General features: G+C 42.6%; 1 protein-coding gene across 1 annotated transcript; it reads left to right on the top strand.

The window, feature by feature from the left end:
* The first annotated feature begins 6,473 nt into the window (after positions 1 to 6,473).
* On the top strand, positions 6,474 to 13,191 carry Lamtor5 (late endosomal/lysosomal adaptor, MAPK and MTOR activator 5). The gene is made up of 5 exons (XM_021631645.2): positions 6,474 to 6,489; positions 7,733 to 7,988; positions 8,805 to 8,866; positions 10,841 to 10,958; positions 12,748 to 13,191. Exons 1-5 carry the CDS (start codon positions 6,474 to 6,476, stop codon positions 12,806 to 12,808), a joined length of 513 nt encoding a protein of 170 aa, XP_021487320.1. The 3' UTR covers positions 12,809 to 13,191.
* Positions 13,192 to 16,682: the final 3,491 nt, after the last annotated feature.

Below are 16,682 nucleotides of genomic sequence, written 5' to 3'. Positions count from 1 at the left end.
GTTCTGTGGGTAGATGTAAGCACTGCCAGGCCTGTGGACAGGGTATATGTTCTTCATGTGTGGTTTGTAGTTTTGTGGATAGGAGCTCCAACTGAGCTCTTTAGTGCTTCCAATATTGCCTGGGCTACCAACGTCGTTTTAGTAATCCCACTCTGTAGGTCAGGGCTCTTAACTGCTTGCAACCTAGCCTGATTCAGTTTGCCTCTGCTAGGATTTCTTGAGATCCTAACAACAAAAAACAGCTTTCACCTACTCTCAATTTGTAAATGTCCTAAAACTGTGTTTCCGTATGTATTCTCTCCTGGAATCCAGGGTACCACAAGTTAGCATCATTCCTTCTTTCACTAGAGTAGAAACACATCTGAGCCACCAGGGCTCTGCAGCACTTGCCCAAGGTCTCACGAGAGGATAATGAGATGCTGTGATCATAGATAACCCCTTGACGCGAAAGGTGGGCTGCAGGGTAGACTGTGGCCGCCAGGAAGAAAACCTACTCTGTACCATGGTGGAGTGGGCAGTGAGTGGGTCATCTGTCTCTCCAGCAGTGGCTCCCAACCTGCCTAATGCTGCACCCTTTAATGCAGTTCCTCATGCTGTGGTGACCCCCAACCTTAAATTTATTTTCATTGCTACTTCATAGCTATAGTTTTACTGCTGTTGTGAATCGTAACGTAAATTTTTTGGAGGTAGAAGTTTGCCAAATAGGTTGTGACCCAACAGTTGAAACCATTGTTCTAGCCCATCCTCTCCTGAGGATGCAGGCAGTGAAATAAAGACATGGGGATATTTCCCTGCCCAACAGGGACTCTGACAGGGTAATAGCAGGGCTAGATGGCAATTATATCCATTGCTCCCCACAGATAGGGTCTCTGGAACCCACCTTGGGCTCAGAAGAGGCTAAGTAGAGTGACACACAGCCAATACAAACATAAGCCTGCTTTTGGCTAAAAGCCTCACTGCACAGGCCTGCCCTGAAAATAAATTTAATACTGGTAATTTCTTTTCCATTTATTTTCAAGAACTCATTTCACTTACCCAATTCCAAGCCAATAAATCTTAACATTAAGTCTGATTTGATGTGTGATGCAGACAGTCTAATTAAAGCCAGGGTATTCTATCAACTCCTCTTAGCTGTCTTTTCTCTGGTTTGCAATTTTTTTATGCTGGTGTTGATCATCTTTTTATTCATAAGGGCTTCATTCCAATTTGTCATGGTTGCATTAACTGGGCATCTAATGAAGGCTTGGATATAGAAGTCTGTGTCTCATTTATCCTTGGTTGCAAAATTAATAAAGCAAAGGGAAAAATAGCTTCCTGTTCTGAAACGTTTTTAGCCTACCTTGACTCACGGAAAACGTTTCACTGTCTTCTAGAATCAGGGTCCAGCTCAGCTGTAGGATACAGTGTCAAACCTTGACCTTCAAATGAAGGCACATACTCGATTCCCCTGCCCACTCAATAGCTGGATAAGAGTGACCATCAGCTTATTTTCCCACCTATTTCCTCAATACACATTTATTGAGTACCTTGTATAGCGGAGGCTCATATATAAAATAGGTTCAATGAGATGGAGAAATGGCTCATTGGTGAAGCCTTGAAAGCATGAGGACCTGAGTCCAATCCCCAGATCCAGTGAAAATACTGGGCATGGTGGTACATGGCTGTCTTAAGAGACAAAAACAGGAGGGATCCCTGGAACGGTGGCCAGCCAGTCTAGCCTAGTTGGTGAGTTCCAAGCCAATGAGAAGAGGCCTCAAAGGAGGTAGAGAAGGTTCTGGAGCATGATACCCCCACACACACACATACATAACAAGCACATGGCACACATGTCTATAAAAATATTAAAAAGATTCAAAGTCCAAGTTAATTAGGTCATGAGCCACTGCTGGCCAAAGTCCAATGGAAGAAAACTATCTTAGCCAAAAACAAACAAACAATAACAACAAAACCCATACTGTGAGCAAGCTGGAACACTCCTCTGTCCTCTTTCTGATCCTGCTTTGACTTGTGGGCTTTCTGGATACATGAACATACTCACTCCCCAGGGATGCCATAATAATGAACCACAAGCTGGGTGGTTTACCCATGAGTCTGGAGGACAAAAGCCCCAAATCAAGGTTTGGTTTTTTTTTTTTGTTTTGTTTTTGTTTTTGTTTTTGTTTTTTTTTGGGGGGGGGGTTGTTTGTTTTTTTGCAGAGTAGTTTCCTCTAGGCTTTTCTCCTTAGCTGATAGTCAGGTGTTTACAGCCAGAGCCTGTCTCCTCTAGATATGTCTTTCTTTATGACGAGGCCAATTGTCATACAGGGTGAAGACCCACCCTAGTGTCTTCATTTTAATGTGATTGCCCTCTGTAAAGGCCCTATCCCCAAAGTAGCCCTTTACACATTCCAAGGCACTTGGGGTTAGAATCCTCACATGTAAATTTGGAGGAGGTAAAAATTCAACTCATAACAGTGAATCTCTCTGAAGCAGGTTTAAACTACAGCTCAATAGCATCTGGCAGCATGACAGGCGTGGATAGAGTTCCATGTCAAAAATTGTAAATTAAACACCTCTTCTCTATGAACCTCACACTTGTCTAGAGTAAGAGATGTGGATTGGGCTTCCACCACCTCTGGCCCTGAGTTCTAGGACTGTGTTCCCGGCAGAGTGGGGCAATATAGGAAGGGGGTAAGTTTATCACTCTCAAGGAAGATGATCTGGCCAAAGTTTTGTTTCAGTTTTGACAAGTTTCTCTGTGTGGCCCTGGCTGGCTTGGAATTCTCTATGTAGAACTGAGTAGCCTCAAACGTGTGGCTTCTGCCTTCAGAATCCTGAAACTACAGCTGTATGACACCATACCCAGCTCACATACTGCAGTGTCTTCTGAGCATTGCAATTTTTACTGTAAGGAGAGAGTAATATTAGCTTCAAAAAGAAATTTTAAAAGTGTGGCGATTAAGGGTGAGTTACTTGTCACACAGCTGACAGCTCTTACACACAAACCACGAATGGCATTAATACCACACGCAGGAGCCAAGTTTATATCTAGGCTCAGGTCTCAGTGGTATCCATGGCTAACTGGAAGGACACCCCTGATCCCAGCCCCTGGTCCTCACGAGGGTCCTGTGCTGCGGCTTAGAGATGGTTGAGCTGGCAAGACTTCGGTGATCCTCTCTCATGCCTTCCCCATCACCCTACCTACCTCCTTGTTCTACTTCACTTCTTAGAAGCATTAGAGTTAGGTCTGGAACTTCAGCTGGCTTTTTTTCTCACTGTACTTTATAATTTTATAGAAAATTTATAGCTTTTCTAAAAAAAAAAAAACCCTAATAATAATAAAATCGATGTAACTCCATCATTTGGCCCAGCTTTACAATGAAGTTGTGCAGAGTTAGCAGCTCTCATGGATATGACACTGATAATTTGTGCTGTTTTTTTGTTTTTTTGTTTGTTTGTTTGTTTGTTTTTTCATGTGCATCATCTGGATCACAATCAACCTGAGGAAATAAACAGATTTTCTTACTCAAATGGACTCTGATAATGCACCTGCCTCTCTTACATAAAGTAACCCATGGAATCCTCCCTATACCTTGGTGAGGCAGAGTGCTCCCCATGCCAAACGCCCCCCAGAGACTCAGAGATCCTATGGGTGGTGAGCGCCCTGGCCAGGATTCAAATGTATCCCTTTGACTCAAAGGCTACCCACCACATTTGATACTTGACACTCTCTTTACCACTTTCTACCAACTCTGGAGGCTTATACATCCTCCTTGCACCCCTCATCCTCCAACACACCCCTATACTCTCTCTCTCTCTCTCTCTCTCTCTCTCTCTCTCTCTCTCTCTCCCCCTTTATTGTGCAGTTTTCTGTGGCCTTGGTGCCCCCTAGTGGCTCATTAGGGTTCATTACACAGAAGGCCTGTGACTAAGCATTTGAGTGATCCACTGGACAGTGTGGGTGGCTGTGGGATAACACATCTCTCTGCACCCAGAGGACAGCTGGGCCCACCATTACAGATCTTTCTTTTTAAACAGGGTCTTTCTCTGTATTTCAGGCTGTCTTCAAACTTACTAGGTAGTCCAGGTAGGTTTAAAGTCATAGAAACCCTGTGTGCTGGGATTAGCGGTCCACCAATACTGTACTTGAGTTCCTCAGAAAGGGGAGTCATGGCAGAGGAAACAGCACCAAGACAGCATGTAAGATCTGGGGTTCTGACCCATACCTCCTTCCCATTCCTGGTTGGGTATGTGGACTTTGTCATTCTCTGCTGTGCCTATCAGGGACATTTCTTAGAGCTTATTTGCAGGGAGGGGAGAGAGTAAAAAAAAAAATTGAAGTTACTGACTCGATAGTTTTTATATCTTTATTTTTGCTCCGAAAAGGATGCCATCTAAACTCCTCTAGAGAGGATATGACAGGGGTGGGGGGTGGAGGGAAATAGATTTGAAAGGACAGTTATAGGGAGGGTGAGAGAAATATGCAGCATAAAAGTAGACATTGGAATATTGAGGGTGGAAGGGTACAGAGAGCAGGAGCAGAGACAAAAAGGAGAGAAGTTGGAGAGATCAACCAATACAAAGTATTGTGACAGTGCCACAAGGAAACTTACTGCTCTGTGTGAAAATATAGACATGTTTTTAAAAAGTGTCTCCAGGAAGTGCTTAGCCAGCTTCTGTTTCTCTGTGGGCCTCGTGTACAGAGATGGAGAAGGCATTCTATCCATTCCTGCAAAGTAAACACAAGAAAAACTCTAACCCAATGCGGCCAATGCTCTGATACTCTGATATGGGTGTTTGGGATTTTCCCCCCCATCATTCCAGAAACGGCTTCTAGCATTCAAAACTGGGAATATAGAGTCATCAAGTACCCTGAATGCTAAAGAAAGCAGAAAGCAATGCAAAGTCAGACACCCCCTATGAGCAAAAGCCCAGTTCCTAGCACTACCCTTACTTCCATAGCTTTCCTTCACTCTACCCACCTGTGCAGGGCAAAAGGCGGCAAGATAGAAAAAAGGACAACAACCTAACCAACCCCTGTCACTTCCCACATGCCAAATCTCCTCCTCTTCCTGTTTTCTTTTCTCCTGAATGGCCTGCCTTCCACCTTAAGAATCGGCTTAATCTGTAGCCTTTCTGAAAATCCTTTAATCATTTATCTGGCTTTGAGACCAGCCCCTGGTCTCAAAGATACCCTGAAGACATATTTGCCAATACTGAAGCTACTCAAGTACTGAGTTCACTTGAGTTGAACTTGAGTTCAGTCAAGGCTATTGAATACTTGAAATGTGGTTAGTCTGAACTGCAATTCGCCTTTAAACACTTAAGACTGGACAGAAAATAGTACTTTAAAAAAATCAATTACATGTTGAAATGACGTTTCAGATACACAAAATGGTGCTAAAATTAATGTCTTTTGTTTCCTTTATGTGGCTCCAGGGGCTATTTAAAACTACAAGCATGGCTCACATTGTATCTGTTTGGACAATGATGTGGAGGATTAGAAAGCCAGAACTGGGCAGACAGTAGAGGACAGCCATAGAGCACTTACCTAGCATGAGCAAGGTCCTAGATAAGCTCCTCAGCAGAAGAAAACAGAAAGGCCAAGCTGAGGAGTCTCAGTAAATTAAAAAAAAAAAAAAAATGTTTTAAAGACTTACTTATTTTTATGTATATGAGTGCTCTATCTGCATGTACACCTGATGCCAGAAGAGGGCATCAGATCCCAGTATGGATGGCTGTGAGCCACCATGTGGTTGCCAGGAATTGAACTCAGGGCCTCTGGAAGAGCAAACAGTGCTCTTAACCTCTGAGCCATCTCCACCCCTCAGTAACATTTTTACCACTTGAGACCGCAGGGAGGCAGAACTGATACTCTTTCCTCAGGGATAGCATTGGCAAGGAGCAGGCTTTCCACTGGACAACTGGGGCAAACTTTGCCTTGAATAGTATATACTGTTTTCTTTTCTTTTCTTTTCTAAAACCTTTTTTTTTAATAATTTATTTATTTTTATTTCATGTGCATTAGTGTGTGCATCAGATCCCTTGGAACTGGGGTTACAGACAGTTGTAAGCTGCCATGTGGGTGCTGGGAATTGAACCTGGGTCCTTTGGAAGAACAGACAGTACTCTTAACCACTGAGCCATCTCTCCAGCCAGTATATGCTGGTTTCAAACAGAAGGTCTTAATATGAATCCCAGACTAGCCTGGGACTCAGAACTTTCCAACCTCAGCCTCCCAAGTGCTGGTGTTACTGGCATGCCTTACGGTGTGCAAGGGTGTCTAAGGGTATCTTTCAACTGTTGTTGCCCCACACTGTGCTACCCTACAATTCAGGTAATCTCTCCAAAGCTTGTGCCCCCCAAGCCCGAATTACACCACATATATTGGAATCCTAAGAAGGCTAAAATTCTAGAACCAGGGGCTGGGGAGACGGCTCAGTCAGCACTCTTACCTTGAAAACGTGAAGCCCTGGATTTAGTTTCCAGCGAACATGGATGATGGCATGGGTATGGTGTCACAGCTTGTAATCCCAACACTGGAGAAGCTGAGATGGTTGGAGACAAGAAGATCCCTGGGCCTCGCTGGCCAGCCAGGCTAGCCTAATCAAAGCCCCAGATTAGTGATAGACTCTGTCTCAAAAAACAAGGTTAATGGCACCTGAGGAACAAGATGAGGCTGATCTCTGACCTCCATCTGCACATGCACATACATGCTTGTACACCTGCAAACACACTGAACCCAAGAAAACACATTCATCAGGACACACGTGAACAAACATACAAACAACACAATTCTGGGGGAGGTGCATGCATGCAGAGGGTGGAGGAAGGGAGAGATTGGGACGGGAGGAGGGAGGGAACCACAGGGGGGATTCAAAGTGAATAAAGTGTAATTAATAAAGAATAATAAAAAAAGAAAATGGGGGGAAAACACCCACAATTCTGGAAGCACAGGCAAGCATGGCGGCTCACACCTGCAGCCGCAGCTTTAAGAAGGCCGAGGCAAGAGAAACACACGTTAGCGGGAAACCTGAGTCATAAAGTTATTTTAAAAAAAAAAATTCTGTAAGCTTCACTTTAGAAATATGGTTTTAAACAGACTCTAAATTCAAGGACTGTTTCGACCCCTTCTGTTATGGGCATCAGCTCTGAAAACAGACTGAGTAAATACCAGAGGTCAGATTGCTGGAGGACACTTGGAGCAAGGCATGCTACACAGGAGGAGTACAGATGAATGAAGAACCGTGGATACACCGTCAATTTCATCAAAGCTTCTCTCACTGTAAGTCTGTACTGCTTTTCTGGGGATTTATATTTATATATGTCTATAAATATATTTATATTTCTACAAATAGTATATTTACATTCATAAACATACGAATCCCAGGACCCAGGACGGAGAATTCGAGGCCAGCCTGGGCGAACAAAGAAGGCACCAATGTCATAACGTGTTAAGACTCGGACACTTTCCTAGCACCCAGGTTGGGGGTTCAACCTGTGCCATCTCTTCCTTTAGTCCCGCGTGTACGCCCCATCCAAACGGTCCCGGGTCTTCTTGGTGATTGCTTTACTGCCTAGAGGAGACCCTGCCCGATCTGCCCGGTTACTTTAAAACTAAAACAAGGTCCACCTCTGGCTAGGGCTGAGAGTCGTTTGAACCGAAATCCAAAGGTTAAAAATCACTAAGACCAGCTGCTAGGCCAGAAGCTGAGGCTCCGGGGAACTGCAGACCTCCCCGCGGATGAAGAGTAACCGGAAAGCACGGACCCCGAGCCGAACGCCAGGCAGGACGGGTCCGGTCCAGACAGCTACGCTTTTCGTAAAGAGCGCGGACGCAGCGCAGCGCTGAATTTGGTCCCACTGGAGACGCCGTCCGGGCTCCTGCCTCGCTCAGGTCACGTGACCGAGGCTTTCCGTGAAGGAGGAAGCGTTTTACTGCGGGGTCCTGGGCTGGGGCGGACAGCGGGCGGGATGGAGGCGACTTTGGAGCAGCATTTGGAAGACACGTGAGTGCGTGCGTCCGGCCCTGCGCTCGGGAGAGGAGAGCTGGGGCGGGGCAGGCGGCCCGGACTGCGAGTGTCCGCGAAAGCGTACTCGGGGCGGCGGCGACCGAGTGACTGCTGCCGACGCCCAGGCCGCGGGTGACTCGAAATTAAAGTTTCACCAGACTCTACGCTTCCTTATGGAGAAAGAGTCTTGTGGGCCCAAGCCGGAGAGGCCCAAATCACCTGTCACATAGAAGTCTTCCGTTGGGTCCGATTAGCTCTTCAGAAGTTTGGGAAACGGAGTACAAGTTTGGGGAAGCATGCACCAGATATGCTAAATTGATCCCCCGCAGTGCAAACGCACGCGTGTGTAACTCGTCAGTTACTCCGCGCTTGTGAAGTAAAGACATCCGTTAAGTTTTTCGGCTGTCTGTAAAATTTAAAATTGGGAAATGTCAAGTGTCTTACAGGGAGACACCCTCCCTCTTCAGCTTCTTAATCCCTCCAAGAGCAATTCCTGTTACCTAGATTTTTAACAATTGTCTTAATGAGTTGCTATTCTAGAGTATGCTTTTGTACCAAGGACAAAACCCTAGATAACTACAGTGTTTGTGGCCCTATGAAGCCTAGAGGTACCTGGCTCAGTCTGTTGTAAGAAAACGGTTTCTTTATCTTTATTTATACAACTCACAGTTTTTCTTTTATAAGGGGAAGAATTTTTTTAAAGGTTGACTTGAAGTGCTTAATACTTGGTGCATAGAAAAACCTATTTGTATTAAAATAATTTAAATATTTCTTCACATTGTCTGGTTGTTTTTCTTGTACTCCTAAAACTAGAATGAAGAATCCATCCATTGTTGGAGTCCTGTGCACAGATTCACAAGGACTCAATCTGGGCTGTAAGTGTCTCAAACCCATGTCCCTTTGAGGTTCACTAGGAGTCTTACTTTGCTACTATGTTCTCTAGCTTTTATTCCCTTTAACCTTTTAGCACAGAGATTGTCTCCAAGTAAGACTAAATAATTGGAGCCTTATAATTGTTTTTTAAAAGAAGAAATGTCCCTCCCAGTTCTACAACTGTCCCTACTAAGATGGTTTTGAACAGTTTTCAAGTGGTCTAGGAAAGGGCTTTAGATAAGGACAATCATCATTCCATGTGCAAGGACTGTCGAGCTTAATAACTCTGAAAGGTGGATGAGGTTGATAGTATAGCCACTCTTAACAGTGTTGTGTCAGTAAAATAGGAATTTCACAGTTGGATGGATCTGACTTCAACCCCATTCTCCTAGTCTATTTTAACGTGATCCCAGAACAGAAGGAGCCTCCAGTTTCTTCATTGGATTATTTGATAATGCTATGATATATATAGATAGATATGTAAATAATATAATTAAGAGTTGCATTTGTTGGGCTCTTAAGTATCAGAGACCATTCCCATCCTCATCTTCACCCCCTCCCCTTTTTTTTAAACTTACTTTATGTGGTCCTGGCTGTTCTAGAGCTCACTTTGTTGTAGACCAGGCCAACCCCGTAATTTACAGAGATCTGCCTGCCTATGCCCCCGAATGCTGGGAATAAAGGTATACAGCACCACACCCAGCCAGACACCATTCTTTGTGTTTTTACATTGTGAAACTTAAATATTCCCCCCAAAAGCCCTTTGTGGTAGAGAAATTAAAACCTTGTCTAAAGTCATACAACTAATGAATGGTTGAGATAGGATATTTTAGCTAGTTCCAAAGCTTAAAAAACACTCACTACAGAACCAAGATGTGATGTACAATAAATTGTAGCAATTACATAGAAGGAACTAAATCCAGAAAGGTAAATAGCTATGGTTAATTAATGTCAGAAACTAGTAAACCAAGGAACTCTTATAACTAATGCAGGTCTTCTTAAGAGCTCTGACCTTAAACTGTTATGGTAACAGACAGAGGTAATACAGTTATGTCTTATACAAAAAGCAGTCTTTTGGAACAAAGGTAAAAATTTTAAAGCATTTCCCAAATCACTAATGGAAAATCTTAAATTCATGTGTGAAAATCTAAAACTGAGTAAGTTTAAGCTGTGAAGTTACTATTTGCAGTAAACCTTCAGGCTGCACTTTGGCTTGTGGGTTTTTATGTAGTAACAGTGAATCCAGGATTTCTGCAGGGTGGTGTATTGTCTACTCCCTTAGTTTCAGATGTAAGCAAGCCCTTGCTGCCTTTATTTCAGGGATCTATTGTAAGCTCTGTAGTTGCCTTTGTACCTAGAACCTGATATAGTTAACAATACATGATAAAACAATGGTGAAGAATCCTTGGGACATTTAAAAGTAGCCCAGATAGCTTATGCCAGCAGAAGTCATTGCTAACCATTGTTCACATATGCTGGCAAGGTGAGCTTACAGCTGAACCTCTCCTTGTTCTTTGAGGCTGAGTTTAGGAAAAGAAAATCAGGTTTCCATAAGGAATTAATTAGTTTCAACAAGTCCCTTATCCATATTGAGTGCTTCTTGTCATTCTCACGTTTGAATTTCTTGGTTTCAATAAGGTTCCTATAAAATAAGTTTATGACCATCAGATGACTTGAATTATGGCTTCCTTATATGCTTGAGAAGGTGTTTAGAGATAGTATAATGATGGCAGTAACTTTGAAAATTGCATGTCATTCATGACTTTGTTGATTTAAGAACAATTGCCAGACTTTCTCACTGATTGTAATCCGCTGAGTACCAGATGGGGGATATCATTTCATGTCAGTACCTAACCTAAAGGCAAAAGGCTGTAAGCTGAGTTTCTTTTTCATGAATAATCCAGTAGGAGATACTAAACTATAGGGTTATATTCATTTTTAGACCCTTAGGTAACAATTTCATCACTATTTTGTAGGCCGTGGTACCCTATCAGATGAGCATGCTGGAGTGGTATCTGTTCTAGCCCAGCAGGCAGCTAAGCTAACCTCTGACCCCACTGACATCCCTGTGGTATGTTTAGAATCAGACAATGGGTGAGTACATATCAGCACATCCCTTTCTTGTTCAGAAAAACTTGATTGGGCTTTCCCCTGGTTTCATCAGTAGTTCCTTAGTTGGTGTACCACAGGGCCAGTGGGCATGGCAGGCCTTCATTAATATGAGGGATAAGAACTGTCATCAACTGCCAGTTTGCCCCCTCCCCCTCAAAAAGAAGAAAAAAAATAAAAGCACAAAACAATGACTAGTTGAATAGAATTCTCTAAAATAACATAAATGTTAAAGATATTTCAAGATAAAGGTCTTCAAAATATGCGAAATGAAGAAAGAATACAAAATTATGGGGCTTAGAGAGATAATAGCATTTAAGATGAGTGCTTGAGCCACAGCCCTGAGGACTGGAGTTTAGATCCTAGCACTCCTGCACCCATTTAACAAGTTGGACATCCCACAAACACCTGTAACCTCAGCTCCAAGTCTGGGATAGGGCAGAGACAGAAGGTCTCTGGGCTTGCTGTCTTCCAGTCTACCAGAGAAAAGGAGTCTGGGGTTCAAGGATAAAAACTTGTATCAACGGAAGAGGTGCATGGTAATAGAGGTCACCCAGCACCTTCTTTTGATCTCCAGGCATGTATATAGGTGTGTGTAATCTGCACATACTTGTATATGCACACTGAGACAGACATAAAGTGAACCTTAAAAATATATATATACTATTATCAGTTGGGGGAATGAAGAAAAAGAGGACATTAATTTAAGTATAATCTGTATCCAGATTGAAGGTAGAACCAGGGTCCAGCAAGATGACTCAGCAAATAGAGGTGCAAGCCTGATGACCTGAACTCCATACCTGGAACCCACATGGCCAGAGGAGAACAAACTCCGTCAAGTTGTCCTCTGATGTCAGCATACAATCAGTGGCACACATCCACACACCAAACAATAAGTAACATGTAATAAAAACTAGCGGCTAGGGAGGTGGCTCAGGGGTTAAAAGCACATACCGTTCTTCCAGAGGACCTGCGTCAGTTCTTAGCACCCACATTTGGCAGCTCACAACCACTCTGACCCCAGAAGCTCCAACACTTTCAGGCCTTCTCAGGCACCCATGCACATATGGCAGACACAGACAGAAACACACATAAACTTAAAAAAAAATTTTTTTTAATCTAAAAATTAGGACCAGGAGGCTAGGCTAGTGATAACATTTGCAAGGCCCTGTATTTCTAACACCCAGCAATGCCATCAAAAACCTCCAGAAAAAAAAATAAAAAAATAAAATGACATTGAACAGTAGAGTTCAGTATTAATTTTAACAAAAGTAAAAAATTTTAAAAAAGGATTAATTTCATGTTATGTTGATAATTAGACTTACCCATAATTCTCAACTGTTTCAAATCTGTATATGCTTTTTATCTATTTATTTATTTTTCTTATAGGAAGATCTGTCTCATGGTTTGACAGTATAGTCCCCTTTGTGGATGGGAATGCATGGCAGGGGTTATGGCAGTAGGGGTTTGTGGCTGACTTCTCAACAGGGACTGCAGATACAGATAAATGTATTGCTTTGTGTCTTAAACCAAATCTTTGTTTGTTTCGAGACAGGGTTTCCCTGCGTAGCCTTGGCTGTTCTGAACTCACTTTGTAGACCAGGCTGCCCTTAAACTCACAAGAGATCTGCCTGCCTCTGCCTCCCAGAGTGCTGGGGTTACAGGCATGCACCAGTGTGCCCAGCATTAAACCAAATCTCTTTAATCTTACACTTAAGTCATATATATTTAGAGTCCTATATATTTGCTGAATGTTTTCTCTTTTGATTTTCAGGAACATCATGATCCAGAAACACGATGGCATCACAGTGGCAGTGCACAAAATGGCCTCTTGACATCTCCTATCAGCTCTCCAGCAGCCTGGCACAGGGATTCTGTCCTACCTGTGTCAGTTAACTTGTAAAACTATTAAAGTTCCAGAAGTTAGGCTGTTCACTTAATGTGCAGTGTGGACTTTATTTATATGACAAGATACCAGTTAGAAAGGACTGTAATTGTTGTTGTTGTTGTTTTGGGGGGGGGTTCTTTTGTCATTTTGCTCTTTGGTGACAGTCACTGCAATCTAATATTGCATCTCATCATTGCCTAGAACTGTGTATCCCAGGCTGACCTCCTGCTTCAAATGCCTGTGTCCTGGGATTATAGGCATTTGTCACTGAGATCCAAGTCACTTTGTATATAGAACTTTGTTGTGGTCAATAAATCTGTTTAGAGGAAAGTTGGTTCCTTTCTGGTTCTTTAATCTGTTACTTAATGCCCATTTTCTTCTTTGGTTTTCAAATTGTGTTTTTTTTTTTTTTTTTTTAAGAATACCTTTATTCCAAACACCTTGCTTCTCTTTTAGAAGTTCCTTAAAATGTCTGTGTTCTTAAGTACCAGCAAACATTTCCCTCAACCTAAGTGAAAATAGGTAATATCCTTAAGTCCTTACTGAGACAAGAAACTATTTCTCGCTATTTAATACAGTACATTCTTGATAACATTGTCCTACATGTAAGTCACTCTGTGTTGTTTGTCACTAAAACAGAGGAATTCGCATAGTGACCATCTGAACTCTGAGGGCCTACATTTTTAACATCGCCCAGACTGTCAAAGAAATAATAAAATATTGGATCAAAAATGTTTTGTTTTGTTACCATTTGAGAGTAAAGGTAATCTTTAACCTTCAGTGATTCTCAACAGAGTACTGCACAGGCAGGCAAAAAGATTAGTTTTCTGTGTATGTGTGTGTTTGTGTGTATATGTGTGTGTATTATGTTACTTCGTGTATGATATATGTGAATTCAGATTTTTGTATGTGTGTTGAGGTCAGAGGAGAACTTTGGGGAATTTATTCTCTCCTACCATGGGTTCTGGGGATCAAACTTAGGTTGCAGTACTTTTACCCACTGAGCCATCTTGCCAGCCCCCAGTTTGTTTGTTTAGATAGTTCCTACTGTTCTTTGGCAATTTAATAGTTCCCAATACAAAAAAATCTAGAATATTAGTGTAAGATGCTATTTACAGAATAAGGATTTTGAGTAGGACACTTGCAAGGATATGAATATAATATCCTACTTTAGGCATACAATATAAATGTTTATATGCACCACTGACAACCCTGTTGTGAGAGCACCTTTGTCTTTCCTTCCAGGCACTGAGAACCGTTGTTGGTACACAGAAGGCACTAAATACACACTTGCTGAATACAGTAGTATAAGGGTCTGTGCTACAAACTGGGAATGAATGCAAAGAGTAAGAATTTCTAATAAGAAAGCAATGTCAGAGCAAACCAGGAATACTTTTTAACACAAATGCTTTAGTCTGTTAGGCCAGGAGGTGAAATAGCTGGAAGGCAGCTAACTCAAATGCCTTTAAGAATCCTAGACCCAGCTGGGTAGTGGTGCATGCCTTTACTCTAGCACTCACCAGCAGAGGCAGGTGAATCTCTGGGTTTGAGGCCAGCCTGTTTTACAAACTGAGTTCCAGGACAGCCATGGCTAGCCCCCAAGATAAAATGCTAGACCTAGCCAGACATGGTGGTCCTTGCCTAATTTAATCCCAGCTCATGAGAGGCTAAAACGAGATTGCTGTGAGTTGAAGGCTAGTCTGAGCTACACATTTCTAAACCAGCCTGTCTTGGAAAGAAAGCTTGGGGGCCAAGTTCATTTCTTTTTCCAATGAGAAAAACTTTTGTTCATCATTCTCCAGTTTTCTAGCCCAAATGTACTGAGACGTTAAAACACACATCAGGGTCTTGTACCCCAGGCTGGCCTTACACACTATTCAGTCAAAAATGTCCTTGAATATCTGATCCTCCTGCCTCATAGGTGTGTGCCACTATGCTGTTTTTTTTTTTATTATTATTACTATTATTTGGGAATCACACATCATGTACCCCAATCCCATCTTCCTCATCTTCCAATCTTCCCATGTGATTCCTTCCCGTGACTCTTCCCTCCCCCCAAAAAAAGTAAAAAAGCAAGTCCATTGTGTGGTGTTCATGGTTGAATTTCTAGTGGCAGTTGGCTCTAGAGGGGTCTTTCTCCACCTGCATCCATGTCACAGGCCATCCACTGAGCAGAGCCAAGCAGTGGCAGTAAGGGGTGGGGCCAGCTCCCCTCCCCCAAGCCGCCATGCCAGGCTTTTACAAGTCAGTCTTCAGTGAGGTTTTTGTATACTAGGCTTACACTGAGAAACTTACATGCATTTAGTTCACTTAATCTTCTGTATCACCCTAGTTTAGGAAAGAATGGGTTCCATAAAATAATCATCTTGATACTAAGTACAAAAAAAAAAAAAAAAAGGCAACAGAGCAAAGAAGAATAGGAACAAGGGTGGAATTTTCTAGCCTATGTCCTAGAACAGAAGAAAGGTGATGAATTTCAGTTTCAGCTACATTGAATCTGACAGGGCATCCTGGTGATGATGATGCTCAGTAACAAAATATAAGTGCTCACTGCACACCAAGTACTGTTGGGCCCCCGAAGTGGGGAGACCCTCCGTCTCTCGGGACAGCCGTCAGACCCAATGACCAACCAATAGGAGAGCTTGATGCAACAGCAATCGGTGGTTGCTGTAGCCAGGTGTAGTGAGTGCAAAACAAACAGGAGGGGGTCTAGGGATTGCCTAGGGATTACCATGACTTCAGAACACAAACAGGCGGGGGTCTTTCAGAAACGGTTTGTATCAGATCCTGGTTTGGTAAGAACTAAAGTTTACAAGTTCAGGTTCCCAGAGTATGGGGCCAAGTAAAAATTTTCCATCCTCACAGTACCTCTCATCTGTTGCATTTTGAACAAAATCAAAGTTCCTGCCATCATCTGCAAGACCCAGCTCCTGCCCACTGCTTGTGCCACATGTCATGCTATATCTGCTTATCTCTTAACCCCTCTCTTTAGCAGTGTCTGCGAAGCAAACATTTTCTCATTTATTCACAATAACCATTTGAGGTAGAAAAAAGTATATCCAATTTATTAATAAATTAGACTCTTGCTGGGAAGTCCTGATGGCTAGATGCCTTGTTACTTTTCTATCGCTGTGATAAAACACCATGGCCATGACAACTTAGAAAAGAAAGCCTTTAATTGGATTTACAGTTTCTGAGTGTTAGTTAGACTCTATTATGGTGTAGCAAAGACATGGTGGTAGGAACAGAGAGATCTCGATAAGAGATCACATCTTGTTCCAAAAGCAGGAGGCAGAGAAAGGTACACTAGGAATGCCAAGACTCTTTTGAAACCTCAAACCCTGCACCCAGTGCAAGTCTCTTCAAGCAATGTTACACCTCCTCATCCTTTGCAATCAGCTCTGACTGGGGGCCAAGTATTCAAATGGCCGTTCTTGTTCAAACCACCACTCTGGAGATAAGTATTTTTCTAGTCTACACAGAACTAAAACTGAAATATGGTTGCATGGCGTTTTCCAAGCTTGTCCCTATGATGGTTAATTTTGTGTATTAACTTGACTGCACCATGAGATGCCAAGATAATTGAAGTTAAGCCATTTCTCACTCTATCTGGACAAGACCATTTGAATCAGTATGTCTGTGACCCTCCTGTAACCCAATGAATCCTTGAGTAGACTTCCATTATTTCTCCCTATTTGTTTCTTTGGCCAGGGACACTGAAACTTACACCTCAGTTTTGCTGACCTCATTTGGAACATTGACTTCCAGGTCTGCAGTTTGCTGATTGCAGAGGTTGGCCTTCTTAGTGTCCATAATTATGT

The sequence above is a fragment of the Meriones unguiculatus genome, chromosome 10 (assembly GCF_030254825.1).
Source record: "Meriones unguiculatus strain TT.TT164.6M chromosome 10, Bangor_MerUng_6.1, whole genome shotgun sequence".
NCBI classification, from domain to species: domain Eukaryota; kingdom Metazoa; phylum Chordata; class Mammalia; order Rodentia; family Muridae; genus Meriones; species Meriones unguiculatus.
This window is presented reverse-complemented; position numbering and strand designations above follow the sequence as displayed.

Excerpts from the sequence above, each read along its gene's own strand:
- Lamtor5 (XM_021631645.2), top strand. Across the intron at positions 7,989-8,804 it reads GAGCAGCATTTGGAAGACAC|AATGAAGAATCCATCCATTG; the intron begins GTGAGTGCGTGC and ends TCCTAAAACTAG. Across the intron at positions 8,867-10,840 it reads ACAAGGACTCAATCTGGGCT|GCCGTGGTACCCTATCAGAT; the intron begins GTAAGTGTCTCA and ends ACTATTTTGTAG.